Genomic DNA, 15,989 nt, shown 5'->3' on the forward strand with positions numbered 1-15,989 from the left:
GTGCCTCTTCCAAGAAATGCACTCAGATATATATACACAAATTTTATCATAACATTTCAGGGGTTATTGACTCATAAAATCTATTCATAGACCCTCTAGTTTCAAAACCTCAATCTAGGCCGGGCACGGTGGCTCATGCCTGTAATCCCAGCACTTTGGGAGGCCAAGGTGGGTGGATCACGAGGTCAGGAGATTGAGATCATCCTGGCTAACATGGTGAAACCTCGTCTCTACTGAAAAATACAAAAAATTAGCCAGGCGTGGTGGCAGGCGCCTGTTGTCCCAGCTACTCGGGAAGCTGAGGCAGGAGAGTGGCGTGAACCCGGGAGGCGGAGCTTGCAGTGAGCCAAGATTGCGCCACTGCACTCCAGCCTGGGCAACAGAGCAAGACTCCGGTCAGAAAAAAAAAAAAAAAAAACCTTAATCTAGAGGCTACTGTAGGGTGAAAATAAGTTGCAAGAACTCAAAATTAATTCCAGGTTGGAAGAAAAAGTTAGTGGGTTTTTTTAACATTAATTTGAAAACAAGTCACTTTGAAGACAAAATTACTACTTTCAGGAATCATTTTTATTGATGTCTTTAATTTCACAAACCAAATTATATAAAATTAAGTAGTATGCATTTCAAACATAATAATTGTGCTCTGTACAATTCAAGGCACCCTTGGATTTTTTGTTGGTTTTTTGTTTGCTTTTTAACAACAGAAAACTTATACTCTATTCATTCAAGATTTTTCCATCAGAACTTTCATCATTTTGTTTGGGTTCACAGGTGAAAATATTGTGCAAGTTCATTTACACCACAATGAAGGATAACATCTTCAGCCCCATTTATTTACTAACAACTTTATTGAGATATAATTCACATACCATATAATTCACCCACTTAAAATATACAACTCAATGGTTTTTAATATATTGTTATGTGACCATTACCACAATAAGTTTAGACCATTTTCATGAACCATAAAGAAATCCTGTACCCATTAGATGAATCCTGTACTCCCCATTCATCACCCCCAATTCTAGCCTTAGGCAACCACTAATGTACGGAAAATATTTTTTGTAGAGACAGGGTTTTGCTATGTTGCCCAGGCTGGTCTCAAATTTCTGGCCGCAAACAGTCCTCCTGCCTCAGCCTCCCAAAGTGCTGGGATCACAGGTGTGAGCCACTGTGCCTGGCGTTTATTTCTTTCTATGGCTGAATAATAGTCCATTGTATGGCTATACCAGATTTGGTTTATCTATTCATTAGTTAATAGACATTTGGGTTGTATCCAGCTTTTGGCCATTATGAATAATTCTGCTATAAATATTTGTGTACAAGTTTTTGTATTGACCAGCCCCTTAATTTTTAACTAAACAAGGCAAAAAGTAAAAAGACAAGAACTCTTACAACAAAATCATACAAAATATGTTTTGTGACAATTTTAGATTTTTCAAGATTCAACCATTTCCATATGTAACATCACAGAGGCTTGTCATGCCAGGGAAACTGGTGTCATTACTCTATCACAGAACTGGGAAATCCTAGAAGGTTAGATGTTCTGTAAGACCCTTCTTACACTAAGTTAACGACTTACTACTTTCTATTATTTCTCCATAAACAGAAGAGGGAAGACCAGAAGAGGAAAGACTTGCCACACTAACCTGAGTTCCCTGTGCTGGTTTGAAGTACTCAGTTCCCTTACCAATTTCCAACTGTGTTTTTCCTACAACTTTAATGTTTGTTGAGTGTATGTATGATTCATAAGATTTCTGATCAACACTATGTGTGTGACATTGAAAGGAGTCAAAATGAATGTATGACTTAGCTGCATTTATCATTTATTAATTGATGACACATTTATCCAATGATCAAAGCATCTGAGAATCTCAACTTAGGCCTGCGCCTCTTTCATCAGCTATTACGGTATTACATTCACACAAGTCCATGCATTGAATTTATCTGGTAAGGACAGATTCAGAAGCACATTCCTGAAGATTTGACCATTAGAGTCGTCACACAGAAGATTCTACTGATTATTTCTTTTGCTTTGTATTTCAGAACAATCGTACTTTGGATTTTTGATTTAATTTCACTGAAATTCAGTCAGCATTTCCTGATGCTAGCATGTGAGGCATACTCTGGAAGGCTGAATCACAATTTACTGCTAGGGGAGCCTGCCAAGCTTTGCCATTCTTTCAGGGGAGGGTTTCCCTGAGAAGCCAGTTTTTTTAGATAGTCACTGGGCTCCAGTTGGGGAATATCAGGGTTCTGCCTGTAATATTTCTGCAACTTCTCTAGAACTGTGGGCAACCCCACTGTGGAAGCATAGAACATGGGCCCACCCTTGTGCCTTGGCCATCCATATCCATGTAAATAGACAACATCAATGTGCTCTGGGCTAGCAGCTATCCCTTCTCCCAAGATACGGAATGCTTCATTGATAAGTGAATATAAGCAGCGTTCGAGGATCTCATCCTGGCTAATGGTACGTGGTTCAATGTGATGGGTTTCTCTATACTGTGATAAGAATTTGGAAAGCCAGGGATCGGGTTTGTGAATCCTACCCAATGGCTTGTCATATTGATACCAACCCTTACCTGTCTTCTGGCCAAATCGGCCTAATTCACAGAGCACATCAGGAATTGGGCAGTATCTCCTATTACCCCTTTTTCGGGCAGGAGTTCCTGGAGGCAATGTAGGTCCAGTAAGATCTTGCCCCTTTCTAGATTTCCAGCCCACATCCAACCCAGCAAGATCAGACACTCTAAAAGGTCCCATTTTAAAACCAAACTCTTCTAGCACCTGATCTACCTCCTCTGGTTTGCTGCCTTCTTCTAACAAGAAATATGCCTGATTGTAATAAGGATTCAACATTCGATTCCCCACAAATCCAAAACAGTTGCCTACAACGACTCCAATCTTTTTAATCTTTTTTGATAAGTTCATAACAGTGGCAATGGTAGTGGGGGAAGAGTATCGGCTGGGAATAACCTCTAACAACTTCATGACATGAGCTGGCGAAAAGAAGTGGGTGCCAATGACCAAGTGAGGACGATGAGTGGAAGAAGCAATCTCATCAACATCCAGGGCTGAAGTATTAGTGCACAGAAATGCGTCTGGTTTGCACACAGCTGAGAGTTCAGCAAAGACCTGCTTCTTCAGGCTCATTTCCTCAAATACTGCTTCAATGACTAAATCTACACCACCAAGCTCCTTCATAGATGAAGTTAACCTGGGTTTTGGTCCTGACCAAGGGTGGCCGCTCTGTTGCATTTTGGAGGCTTCTTTTTCCAAGACAGAAGTTATCATCTTGTTTGCAGTTGCTAGCTGGTTTTTGTCCGAGTCTACAGCAATCACAGGAATCCTGGCCCTTGCAAAAGAAATGACAATGCCTCGGCCCATTGTTCCCAAGCCTGCAGATAAAAATCAAAGGAGAAAAAGAACGATTCAGTGGTATTGGGAACTGATAAATTATTCATTGGATGGAAGGCTTATGTGACAATGTGGCATTTAAAGAGATTGATTCAAGAAACACAAATGGATTGAGTACTAGTTAAGACTGCACTCTGTTAAGTGTTTCAGAGGATATAAAAATTAGTCGGATTCACACACACAAATAGAAGCTATACAAACTAATAAATGAGTCCAACAAGATTGTAGGTACACAACTGATATACAAAAATCAAGTATATTTCTATATATTAGAAATAAACAATCTGAATATAAAATTAAAAGAAACAATTCTACTTACAATAGCATCAAAAAGAATAATATACAGGAAGAAATTTAACAAAGAATAGGAGGATTTGTACACTAAAAACTACAAAACATTGTTAATAGAAATTAAATAAGACCAAACAAACGGAAAAACATTAAACATTTTTGTATCAGACAACTCAATATTGTTAAGGTGGCAATACTACCCAAATTGATGTGAAGAACCAATACAATTCCTATAAAAATCCCAGCTGGTTTTTTGCAGAATCAATAATCTGATCCTAAAATTCACATAGAAATGCAAGAAATCCAGAAGAGCCAAACAATACTGAAAAAGAACAAAGTTGGAGGATTCACCCTTCCCAGTTTCAAATTGTAAGACAAAACTGTTCAAGGTTGGGTGAGGTGGCTCGTGCCTGTAATTCCAGCACTTTGGGAGGCCAAGGTGAGAGGATCACTTGCAACCAGGAGTTTGAGACCAGCCCGGGCAACATAGTGAGACTCCAACTCTATAAAAAATTAAAAATTAGCCAGGTGGCCAGGTGCGGTGGCTCACACCTGTAATCCCAGCACTTTGGGAGGCCGAGGTGGGCGGATCACCTGAGGTCAGGATTTCGAGACCAACATGGAGAAACCCCGTCTCTACTAAAAACACAAAATCAGCTGGGTGTGGTGGTGCATGCCCATAATCCCCACTACTCGGGAGGCTGAGGCAGGAGAATCACTTGAACCCAGGAGGCAGAGGTTGCAGTGAGCCAAGATCGCACCATTGCACTCCAGCCTGGGCAACAAGAGTGAAACTCCATCTCAACAACAACAACAACAACAACAACAACAAAAATTAGCTAGGCATGATGGTGCATGCCTATAGTCACAGCTATTTGGGAAGCTGAAGCAGGTGGATATCTTGAGCCCAGGAGTTTGAGGATTGCAGTGAGCTATGATCACACTACTGCACTCCAGCCTATGTGACAGAGTGAGACCCTGTCTCAAAAAAAAAAAAAAAAGCCTACGGTATTTAAGACAGTGTAAGACAGAGTGGTCATAGCAAAAGGATAGACATATAGATTAGCAGAATAGAGCTGATAGCCAAAAGTAAACCCACACAATTATGGCCAATTGGTTTTTAACAAGAGTGCCAAGAACATTCAATGGAGAAAGTATAGTCTTTTCAACAAATGATGCTGGGACAACTGGATATCCACATGCAAAAGAATGAAGTTGGACCCTTACCTCACACCATATACAAAACTAACTCAAAATGGATCATAGGCCTAAATGTAAGAGCTAAAACTATAAAATTCTTAGAAGCAGATCTTAGGAGTAAGTCTGATGGATGGATACATCTTTGTGATCTTGAATTAGGCAATGGTTTCTAAGACATGACACCCAAAGCACAAGCAACACCTGGGTAATAATCACATGAAAAAATGTTCAACATCAATAGTCATTAAGGGAATGCAAATAAAAACCACAGTGAGATAATGCTTCAAACCCACTAGGATTGCAATGATGAAAAAGACAGACAATAACAAATTTTGGTGAGGATTTGGGGAAATTAGAACTCTGATACATTGCTGGCAATTTTTTAAAATGGCATAGTTGCTGTAAAAAACAGTTTAGCAGTTACTCAAAATGTTAAACATGGAGTTACTTTATGATCCAGCAATTCCACTGATATCTAAATCTCCAAGAGAACTGAAAATATATGTCCACATAAAGCTTGTACATGAATGTTCATTAGCAGCATTATTCAAAATAGCCAAATGCAGCCACAAAAAAGAATAAAATCGCACACTTGCAAACAACATAGATGCAGCTGGAGGCCATTATCCTAAGCAAATTAACACAGAAACAGAAAACCAAATACTGCATGCTCTTGCTTATAAGTGTGAGCTGAACACTGGGTACACATGGCCCCAAAGATGAGAACAATAAACACTGGGGATTCCAAAAGTGGGGAGTGAGGGAAGACAGAAGGGTTGAAAACCTACCTATCGGGTACTATGCTCACTACTTGAGTGAACGTTAGAAACCCAAACCTTGGTATCACGCTATATATACACCCATGTAACAAACCTGCACATGTACCCCCTGAATCTAAAATAAAATTTTAAAAAAATTTCAGAAATCCTGAGCTAAGGCTGGATCCAGAAAATTGTGTATATTACATGTACACAGAATGTATACACATCTTTCTTATCTCCTCCCCAAGAGAAATAGATCAGTGGCTATCAGTACTTGTTAATTAAACTAGGGGGCATTATATCTTCAACAGAATCAACTGTCTTCCACAGAAATGGAATCTTTCAAAATCTGAGATACAGTGAGACATTTTAAAATGAAATCTATTAATTTAGTGTAGTTCTCCTGCTTTGTGATTTTCCTATATCAATGTCATTTGGCATTTTTTAAAGCTTTAAAATATTTTCCTGTAATTTTTGCATTTATACAATAAAAATAAATTTCATTTTCTCATATTAAAAAATCAGCCAAAAAATGGAAGCAGTTTGAATGTCCATCAACTGGTGAATGGATACACAAAATGGAGAATATTATTCAGCCATAAAAAGGAATAAAATATGAGGCAGGCAGATCACCTGAGGTCAGGAGTTCAAGACCAGCTTGACCAACATGGTGAAGCCCCATCTCTACTAAAAATACAAAAATTAGCTGGACGTGGTGGTGCACACCTGTAATCCCTGCTACTTGGGAGGCTGAGGCAGGAGAATCATTTGAACCTGGGAGGTGGAGGTTGCAGTGATCTGAAATCACGCCATTGCAATCCAGCCCGGGCAACAAGAGCACAATTCTGTCTCAAAAAAAAAAGAAAAAAAAAAGAATAAAATAATGATATATGCTATAACATGAACGAATCTTGAAAGCATTATGCTAAGTTAAAGAAGCCAGGGCCGGACGCGGTGGCTTATACCTGTAATCCCAGCACTTTGGGAGGCCAAGGCGCAAGGATCATTTGAGCTCAGGAGTTCAAGATCAGCCTGGCCAGCATGGCAAAACCCTATTTCTACCAGAAATGCAAAAAATTAGCCAGGCATGGTGGCATGTGCCTATGGTCCCAGCTCCTCAGGAGGCTGAGGTGGGAGGATTGCTTGGGCTCAGGAGGCAGTGGTTGCAATGAGTCGAGATTGTGTCACTGCACTCCAGCCTGGGTGACAGAGTGAGACTCCATCTCGAAGAAAAAAAAAAGCCACACACAAAAGGCTACATATTGTATGGTTCCATTTATATGAAATGTCCAGAATAGGCAAATCCATAGAGACAGAAAGTAGATTCGTGGTTGCCAAGGGCTGGAGGGAAGGGTGATGGAGAGTGACTATTGATGGGTAGGGGATTTCTTTGGGGAGTGATGAGAATGTTCTAAAATTGATGTGACAATGGTTGCATAAACTCTGTCAATATCTAACAACCATTGAATTGTATTCTTTTTTGGTGATACTCTTACTATGCATTTTCTTATTTTTAAAAATTGTGGCAAAATACACATACGATTTACCATCATAACCATTTTTAAGTGCACAGTTCAGTGGCATTAAATACATTTACAATGTGTGCAACCATCATCAGAACTCTTTCGAATTGCAAAGCTGAACCTCTGTACCTACTAAATGATAACTCCCCATTTTCCCTCTCCCCAACCCTGGCCAACCATTCTATTTTCTATATCTGTGCATTTGACTACTCCAGGTACCTCATATAAGTGGAATTATGCAGTATTTGATCTTTTATGATTGGCTTATTTCACTTAGCAGTATGTCCTCATGGTTCACCCATGTTGTAACATGTGTCAGAATTTTCTTCCTTTTTAAGGCTGAATAATATTCCATTGTATGCATATACTAAATTGTATTTACCCATTCATCCTTCAATGGATACTTGGGTTACTTGTACTGTTGGGCTATTGTGAATAATGCTATTATGAACATGAGTGTAAAAATATCTATTTGAGTCCCTGCTTTCAATTCTTTTTTTGTTTGTTTGTTTGAGATGGAGTCTCTCTCTGTCACCCAGACTGGAGTGCAGTGGCGTGATCTCGGGTCACTGCACCCTCCACCTCCTGGGTTCAAGTGATTCTCCTGCCTCAGCCTCCCAAGTAGCAGGGATTACAGGTGTGCACCACCACGTCCAGCTAATTTTTGTATTTTTAGTAGAGATGGGGTTTCACCATGTTGGTCAGGCTGGTCTCGAATTCCTGACCTCAAGTGATCCACCTGCCTTGGCCTCTCAAAGTGCTGGGATTACAGGCATGAGCCACTGTGCCTGGCCCCTGCTTTCAATTCTTTGGGGTAAATATCCAGAAGTGGAATTGCTGGATTATATGGCAATTTTTACCTTTTTGACGAACTGTCATGCTATTGTCCACAGCAGCTGTACCATTTTATTATTTATTTATTCGTTTATTTTTTGAGATGGAGTCTTGCTCTGTCACTCAGACTGGAGTGTAGTGGTGTGATCTCAGCTCACTGCAACCTCCGCCTCCCGAGCTCAAGCGATTTTCATGCCTCAGCCTCTGGAGTAGCTGGGATTACAGGCACCTGCCACCATAGCTGGCTAATTGTTTTGTATTTTTAGTAGAGACAGGGTTTCATCATGTTGGCCAGGCTGGTCTCGAACTCCTGACCTCAGGTGATTCACCCACCTCGGCCCCACAAAGTCCTGGGATTACAGGCGTGAGCCACTTTGCTTAGCTGCAGCTGTACCATTTTACATTGAATCGCTTTAAAAGGGTGAATTTTGGCCGGGCACAGTGGCTCACGCCTGTAATCCCAGAACTTTGAGAAGCCGAGGCAGGTGGATCACTTGAGGCCAGGAGTTTGAGACCAGCCTGGCCAACATGGCGAAACCCCATCTCTACTAAAAGTACAAAAATTAGCCGGGCATAGTGGCACATGCCTATAGTCCCAGCTACTCAGGAGGCTGAGGCACAAAGAATCGCTTGAAACTGGAAGGTGGAGGTTGCAGTGAGCTGAGATTGCGCCACTGCACTCCAGCCTGGGCAACACAGCAAGACCCTGTCTTCAAAAAAAAATTAAAAAAAAGATACATACATAAATAAAAGGGTGAATTTTATATGTGAGTTACATTTCAATTAAACTGTTATAAAAAAAAAAAAAACCATGAAGAGCATCAACCTTCAGGGAGCTTCTGATCTAGCGGTGGAAAGATTCCATATGGTAAAGTAAATGATGTGAAAAGTTCAAATTTCTTTGATTCAAAGGGAAAAAATTACATTCAGTTGGATGAATCAAAAAACGCTTCAAGACAGACATTTGAAATGGACCTTAAAGGAAGATTAGACTGTAATAGGTAAAATTGAGGAAGTTGAACCATCCAGGTCAAGGAAGGGAAAAACATGGGGAGAAATATTTTAAGCAAAGGCAAGAAAAAAATGGAAATTGAAGGAAAATTATTTGATGAAAAATGTTATTGTTTGTTCCCAACACCAATTCATTTTCCTCCTGGCACACAGAAGACTGTACTTTCTAGATCCCTTGCATCCTGTTAGGGCCTGTGAGTAACTGTGGTCAATGAAATATGATGGTGGTGATCGGGGGCAATGTGGGTTCTTGGATTGGCTCCTAAAATCTCCCACAAGATCCTCCATTGCCACCCGGATGTAGAGAACGCAGAGAACGACTCTGAGGCCTTGAAGGAGCCCTAAAGCAGGTGACGGGGTAAACTGTGGCCTGTAGGTCAAACCCCGCCCACTGCCGATTTTTGCACTGCCTGCAGGCAAAAACATGTTTTAACATTTTTAAATAAAACATTTAAAAAGTACCATTTTGTGGCACATGAAAAATTATATCATATTCAAAATTCAGTGTCCATAAATAAAATTTTATTGGAACACAAGGCTAATTTGTTTCCATATTGTCTATGGCTGGGTTTTTGTTCTGTTTTGTATTTTGTTTGTTTTTAGAGATAGGGTCTTGCTCTGTTGCCCAGGATGGAGTACAGTGGTGGCATCATGGCTTTCTGTAGCCTCTATGCCCTGGGCTCAAGTGATCTTCCTGCCTCGGCCTCCCTAGTGGCTGCAATTGAGGCATGTGCCACCACGCCTGGCTCTATGGCTGTTTTTGTGCACAATGGTAGACTTGGGTAGTTGCAACAGAGACTGTATGGCCCACAAAGCTTAAAATATTTACCATCTGGAACTTTACAGAAAAAGTTTGCTGACCCTTATCATGGAGAATGGCCGAGCCACTAGTGGGAAAAAACCCTGGTCCTAGAATGACCTTATGGAATAAGCATTAAATAAACACTCACTGTGTTAAGCTACTGAGATTGCTGGGTTACCTGTTACAGCAGCAGATGATCTGTTGCCTAACCAGCCCACTGTGGATGAAAACAGCTTTGTGAAAGCCACTTATATATTACTCCTCTATACTTTGTATTTACTAGCATGGAGGATTGGTTTTGAAGATAGGATGTATCAGTCATCAGAAATCACTGATGTAGTCTCTCTAGAACATATTTATTTAATTTTCCAAGTGTATTACTCAATACTATATAATAAATATATTAAATTATTAAGAACACAGTTTTACAAATTTATTAACCCCCTGCCCTTCTCCCAAGAACAAGAAGGCTGAATAGCTCTCACTTCTATAGCAATTTGTATCCTAAACTTTAGCTTTGATAAACCTTTTCTACATTAAAAGGTAGAATGTGGGGTTTGAAACTCTGGCCTCCTAGCTATTGGTTTCAAGCTTCATATAGTTCTCTAATTTTGCCTCACAGATGCACATAGACAGGGGCAAGGAGTCCTGCTCCCCTGCCAAATTACTGCTTTTGACTGCCATGGAATTAAATTTGATCAGGAACCTCTTCTACTCAGAGAAGTAAATACCAAATAAGGATGTTTTAAATGCTAATTTTGCAGTTTCTGATCAACTACATTCCCCTGTCCTGAGAGGCCTGGGAGCCTGGGTGTGGTGTGAGAACGTGAACTCGCAGGGTTACTAATCGGAACTGCATCTCCTGCGGGGCTGAGAAGCCTGGGCCCGGGCTCATGGAAACAAGCCAAAAATTGAGATCATCAGGGTTAGGATTTTGCGGGGAGCACAATGGAAGGGCAATGAATCACGGAGTTTGGAGACTTTGGCCCGAGAGTGGCTGAAATGATAACTCTTAAAATTAAAGCTGAATAGAGAAGAAAATAAAGATAAGGGGAGCTGATCAAGTAATGGATGTATTTGAAATAATCAAGTAAGAAAGATACAAGCAAAAATACGAGGGGTGGTGGTGGTGAAGAGACGGGTTTCAGATTTTGGAAGTGGAGAAGTATTCAGGGTAACGATAAGCCCTGTGGAGAAGCAACAAGTGTGGAATGTGGAAGTGAGGTGAGGTGAATGTCCCTGAGTCTGAGGAGGCAAAAAACCCAGATGCTACAAGGAGGGAATGATTGTCCACAGAGACAATGAGGACAACCAGGATGGCAGCAGGGTTTGGGGCAAAGTGGGTAACTGTGAGCCAGGTGCTAAACTGTTCAGCAAATGGAAGGGAGTCATGACAGTAATGAAAAGGGATAGAACAACAAGACCACAGTGCAGGACCACAAAGGACAGTGTCCCGTAAAGCACAATGGTCTGAGAAGTGACCCAGAGGTCCATGGAGTGTGGGAGAAGCGGCAGCATTCCCTGGAAAGGGCAGCAGACGCAGGTCCTCAGGGTAAGCCAGGTTTCAGTCAGGAGGCAAAGGAGGGTCATGGAGTCTGTCAGAGGACACGAGGGAGCAGTGGAAGGCTGCATCACGAAGATGAAACACAGGGCAGTGTGGCAATACACACGAAGAGCGCAGAAAGGTCCAGATCCTCTTACTTGATTTCTATCTACGTGTCTTTTATATATTTAGCATGCCCTTTCCAATATTTTTCAAAACAATGTGGATATCATTTTAAAAAAATACTTCAAACTTTTAAACATTATATGCCAGAAACAAACCTGAAGGCTTTTAAAGAAAGGTTCACAACAACAAAATCAGGAAATCCTCTCAAACAATGGTTGACAAACACGATACTGATACACTTACCAGCTTGCTATTATTTGCATTAATTATTCTTGGCTTGAAGGAATTGAAGGAGAAAGAGGTAACTGCACAACTAGAAATAAATATTGGTATTGCTGAAATATTTAATAGTACAAAAAGAGGAACAATCATAGTTCTTTGTCACTCTACTTATCCATCTTCTTAAAAAATCACAAGTGAGGCCGGGCACAAAGGCTCACGCCTGTAATTCCAGCACTTTGGGAGGCCAAGGTGGGCAGACCACCTGAGGCTGGAGGTTCAAGACCAGCCTGGACAACATAGTGAAACCCCGTCTCTACTAAAAATACAAAAATCAGCCAGGCTTGGTGGCACAGCACCTGTAATCCCAGCTACTTGGGAGGCTGAAGCACGAGAATTGCTGGAACCTGGGAGGCAGAGGTTGTGGTGAGCTGAGATTGCGCCACTGCACTCAGCCTGGGTGACAGAGTGAAACTCCATCTCAAAAAAAAAAAAAAAAAAAAAAAATCCCAAGTGAATCAAGGGTAGACCTCAACAGAGTCAGAGCTGAAAGTAGCACATGCATTTATATTAGAGACATATTCTTTGATACCAAAGTTGAATTGTGGAGTGAGATCTTTGCCTCCAAGTTGGGTTGGTGCTACAGCAGGGGTCCCCGACCTCTGCCTGTGGACTGGTACCAGTCCGTGACCTGTTAGCACAGCAGGAGGTGAGCAACAGACTAGGGAGCATTTCAGCCTTGACCTCCGCCTCCTGTCAGATCAGTGGTGGTATCAGATTCTCATAGGAGCGCGAACCCTATTGTGAACTGCGCATGTGAGGGATCTAGTCTGCACATGTGAGGGATCTAGGTTGCGCATGTGAGGGATCTAGGTTGCGCATGTGAGGGATCTAGTCTGCGCATGCGAGGGATCTAGGTTGCGCATGTGAGGGATCTAGTCTGCGCATGTCAGGGATCTAGGTTGTGCATGTGAGGGATCTAGTCTGTGCATGTGAGGGATCTAGGTTGCGCATGCGAGGGATCTAGTCTGCGCATGTGAGGGATCTAGTCTGCGCATGCGAGGGATCTAGGTTGCGCATGTGAGGGATCTAGGTTGTGCATGTGAGGGATCTAGGTTGCGCATGTGAGGGATCTAGGTTACATGCTCCTTCTGAGAATTTAATGCCTGATGATCTGAGGTAGAACAGTTTCATCCCAAAACCGTCATCCCCCAATCCGTGGAAAAATTGTATTCCATGAAACTGGTCCCTGGTGCCAAAAGGTTGGAGACCACTGTGCTAGACAGCTGGGCAAGGGTTAAGAAAGTTGAAGCTTTTACACAAAAGGCAAATGTCGTATGTTCTCACTCATATGTGGGAGCTTAAAATGTAGATCTCATAATGATACAGAGTAGATTGGTGGTTGCCAAAGGCCAGGAAGGGGGCGGGGGGGGGGGAAGGGAGATGAAGGGGAAAGAAAGGATATAAATGTATTTATTACTACTGAACTGTATACTTACAAATCATAAAGATGGTTAAAAAAAAGAAAAATCAGAATAAGGGCTATAGATTAATAATAGTTCTTTATCTATATTAATTGCCCTGTTTTTTAAAATAAATTATACTGTGGTCATGTATAGCATATTAATTTTAGGAAATACACATAAGTCTGTAACTTTTTCTTAGAGTTCAGAAAAGAGAGAGGGAAATAAAACAAATATAGTAAAATGTTAACATTTGGAGGATCTGGATAAAAAGTATATGAGAATTTTTTATACTATTATAACTTTCCTGCATGTCTTTAATTATGATTAAAAAAACTTATATATAAGAAAAAAAGGGCAGGGTGTGATAGCTCACGCCTGTAATCCCAGCACTTTGGGAGGCCGAGGAGGGCGGATCACGAGGTCAGGAGATCGTGACCATCCTGGCTAACACGGTGAAACCCCATCTCTACTAAAAAATACAAAAAATTAGCCAGGCATGGTGGTGGGCGCCTGTAGTCCCAGCTACTTGGGAGGCTGAGGCAGGAGAATGGCGTGAACCCGGGAGGCGGAGCTTGCAGGGAGCCGAGATCACGCCACTGTACTCTAGCCTGGGCGACACAGCGAGACTCTGTCTCAAAAAAACAAAAAAGAAAGAAAAGAAAGAAAGTTGATGTTTTTAGTAAACTATGGACCCTCTCCCCAGAAGACTGTACCTAAGCTGGTGCAAAGAATGTTTCACTTCCATCTCAAGGGATTTAAAATCCACCAAAGACTGTTCTTGAGCCAAGACTAAGAGCAAGTGAAGCTTAGGAAAGTGGCCCCGAGAAGCCAATCAGGGAGCTAGCGTCTGAGGAAATAAGATATTTTGTTTGGGAAAATTCCAGAGGAAAAAAAGTAGGGAAGCCATGGTTTCAGGGTTAAGATGGATTTGAGGATAGTGGTTTTGAACAGGAGAAATGAATGGATCAGGGGCCGGAAAGACAGAGACTTGATTACAAATACCTAGCTATGAGAGTGACAGGCCACATCTTGAAATGTGGTACAAATCATCATCATCAGGAAATCCAGGAATGAGAGATTCATACAGGGAAGAAGTAGCATAGAATAGAAAATGCCAGGCCAGGAATGGTGGCTCACACCTGTAATCTCAGAAATTTGGGACGCTAAGGCACGTGGATCACTTAAGGCCAGGAGTTCGAGACCAGCCTGACCAACATGGCGAAGCCCTGTCTCTACTAAAAATACAAAAATGATCTGGGCATGGTGGCAGTAGTCACAGCTACTCAGGAGACTGAGGAAAGAGAATCACTTGAACCCAGGAGGTGGAGGTTGCAGTGAACCAAGATTGTGCCACTCCACTCCTGCCTGGGTGACAGAGCAAGACTCTGTCTCAAAAAAAAAGAATAAAACATTCCCAGTCTGGAGTCAGACCTAGGGTTAGACTTTCACCCTACTCGTGTTTAGCTCACTGTTGAGAAGGCTGGTGTCTCTAGGCCTCTCATATGAAAGAAGAGAGCTCATGGGGCTGTGTGAGAATTAGCTTAGCTAACACAAGTAATGTGTCTTATGTGAAACCTAGCATCCGGTAGCCCTAAGCAAATGGTAGCACATTACATGAGCAGATTTGGAGGATTCCGTTCGTTACCCCATGCTCTTACCAACAACACCAACCGAGGACACAGGCCGTGCTGATGCTGTTTTCCACGATGCTCCAGAGGGAGTTGACCACTTATTTGCTTTCCTTTCAGCTAAGAAAGCATATTGCAGGGCTCTAGCCTGCCCTGATTGCAAAAGATATAGAAACAGCTCCTCCTCCTTCTTGATGCCCACTTCATAGGGATACTGCACAGCAGCCTGCACTGCACGGACACAAGCCTCCTGTGCAAGACACCCAGGGTGCTGCCTCCGCATCTTCAAGAGGGCCTCACTAAAAATGGTGTCCATGTTGGGCAAGCTCTGAATTGGCTTGTTGCAGAGTCTACGGGATTCTAGAGGTTGATCTGAAAGGAATAAGAATGATCAGAGCTTTGGAAATGTTACTTGTACAAAGGGAATGTGAATATACAGTAATAACAATAACCTGTTCAAATTCAAAGCACAAACTAAAAGCTATTCATTAAGACATTTAATGTACACTAAACGTATGTACAATAACATCTCTGATATCTTCGCAACATAGTCCTACAAGATAGAATTTTGTAGATTCAAAGCAATTTTAGGTTACCTAGTTTAGGCATAAAAGTTGTATTTTCTTTTTAATCTAAGACCAAGACAATTTTATAATAGATTAATGATTAAATTAAATTAATCAATAGATTAAATATTAATTACAGATTAAACATTAATCTGTAATTAATATTAATATATTAAATATTAATGAGTCTAAGGAAAACAGTTCTGAGTTAATATTTTATTTATTAATTTTTAAAAATTATTTCAGCTTTTATTTTAGATTGAGGGCATACATGTGCAGGTTTGTTACATGGGTGTATCACACGATGCTGAGGCTCGGGATATGAATAATCCTGTCACCCCAGTAATGAGCATAGTACCCAAAAGTTGGTTTTTCAACCTTTTCCATCCTCCCTCCCTTCCCCTGTAGTAAAGACCCTAGTGTCTATTATTGAGTGAATATTTTAGATTCAAAATAACCTTAACTCCATTCCTAATAGTAACAAAAACTTTAGAATACCTAGAAAAGGAGACAGTGTGATATTGATGCAAGGATAGGCATACGTATCAATGAAAGAGAATTGAGCGTTCACAAATAAATTCTTATAATTATAGCCAATG

The 15,989-nt window shown here is 41.2% G+C and overlaps 1 protein-coding gene across 4 annotated transcripts in view; it reads right to left on the reverse strand.

Moving 5' to 3' along the window:
* Positions 1-545: 545 nt before the first annotated feature.
* Positions 546-15,989, reverse strand: part of EHHADH (enoyl-CoA hydratase and 3-hydroxyacyl CoA dehydrogenase) — a 95,631-nt gene continuing 80,187 nt past the window's right edge. For all 4 annotated transcript variants that reach the window (XM_063621936.1, XM_063621938.1, XM_063621935.1 and 1 more), the window contains 2 exons: positions 14,855-15,196; positions 546-3,401 (listed from right to left, as the gene is read on the reverse strand). In XM_063621936.1, the coding sequence (XP_063478006.1) occupies positions 2,140-3,401; positions 14,855-15,196 (1,604 nt within the window). In that variant the 3' untranslated portion in view covers positions 546-2,139. The remainder of the gene's footprint in view (positions 3,402-14,854; positions 15,197-15,989) is intronic.

This window comes from Symphalangus syndactylus, chromosome 17, assembly GCF_028878055.3.
Source record: "Symphalangus syndactylus isolate Jambi chromosome 17, NHGRI_mSymSyn1-v2.1_pri, whole genome shotgun sequence".
In the NCBI taxonomy this organism is placed as follows: Eukaryota; Metazoa; Chordata; class Mammalia; order Primates; family Hylobatidae; genus Symphalangus; species Symphalangus syndactylus.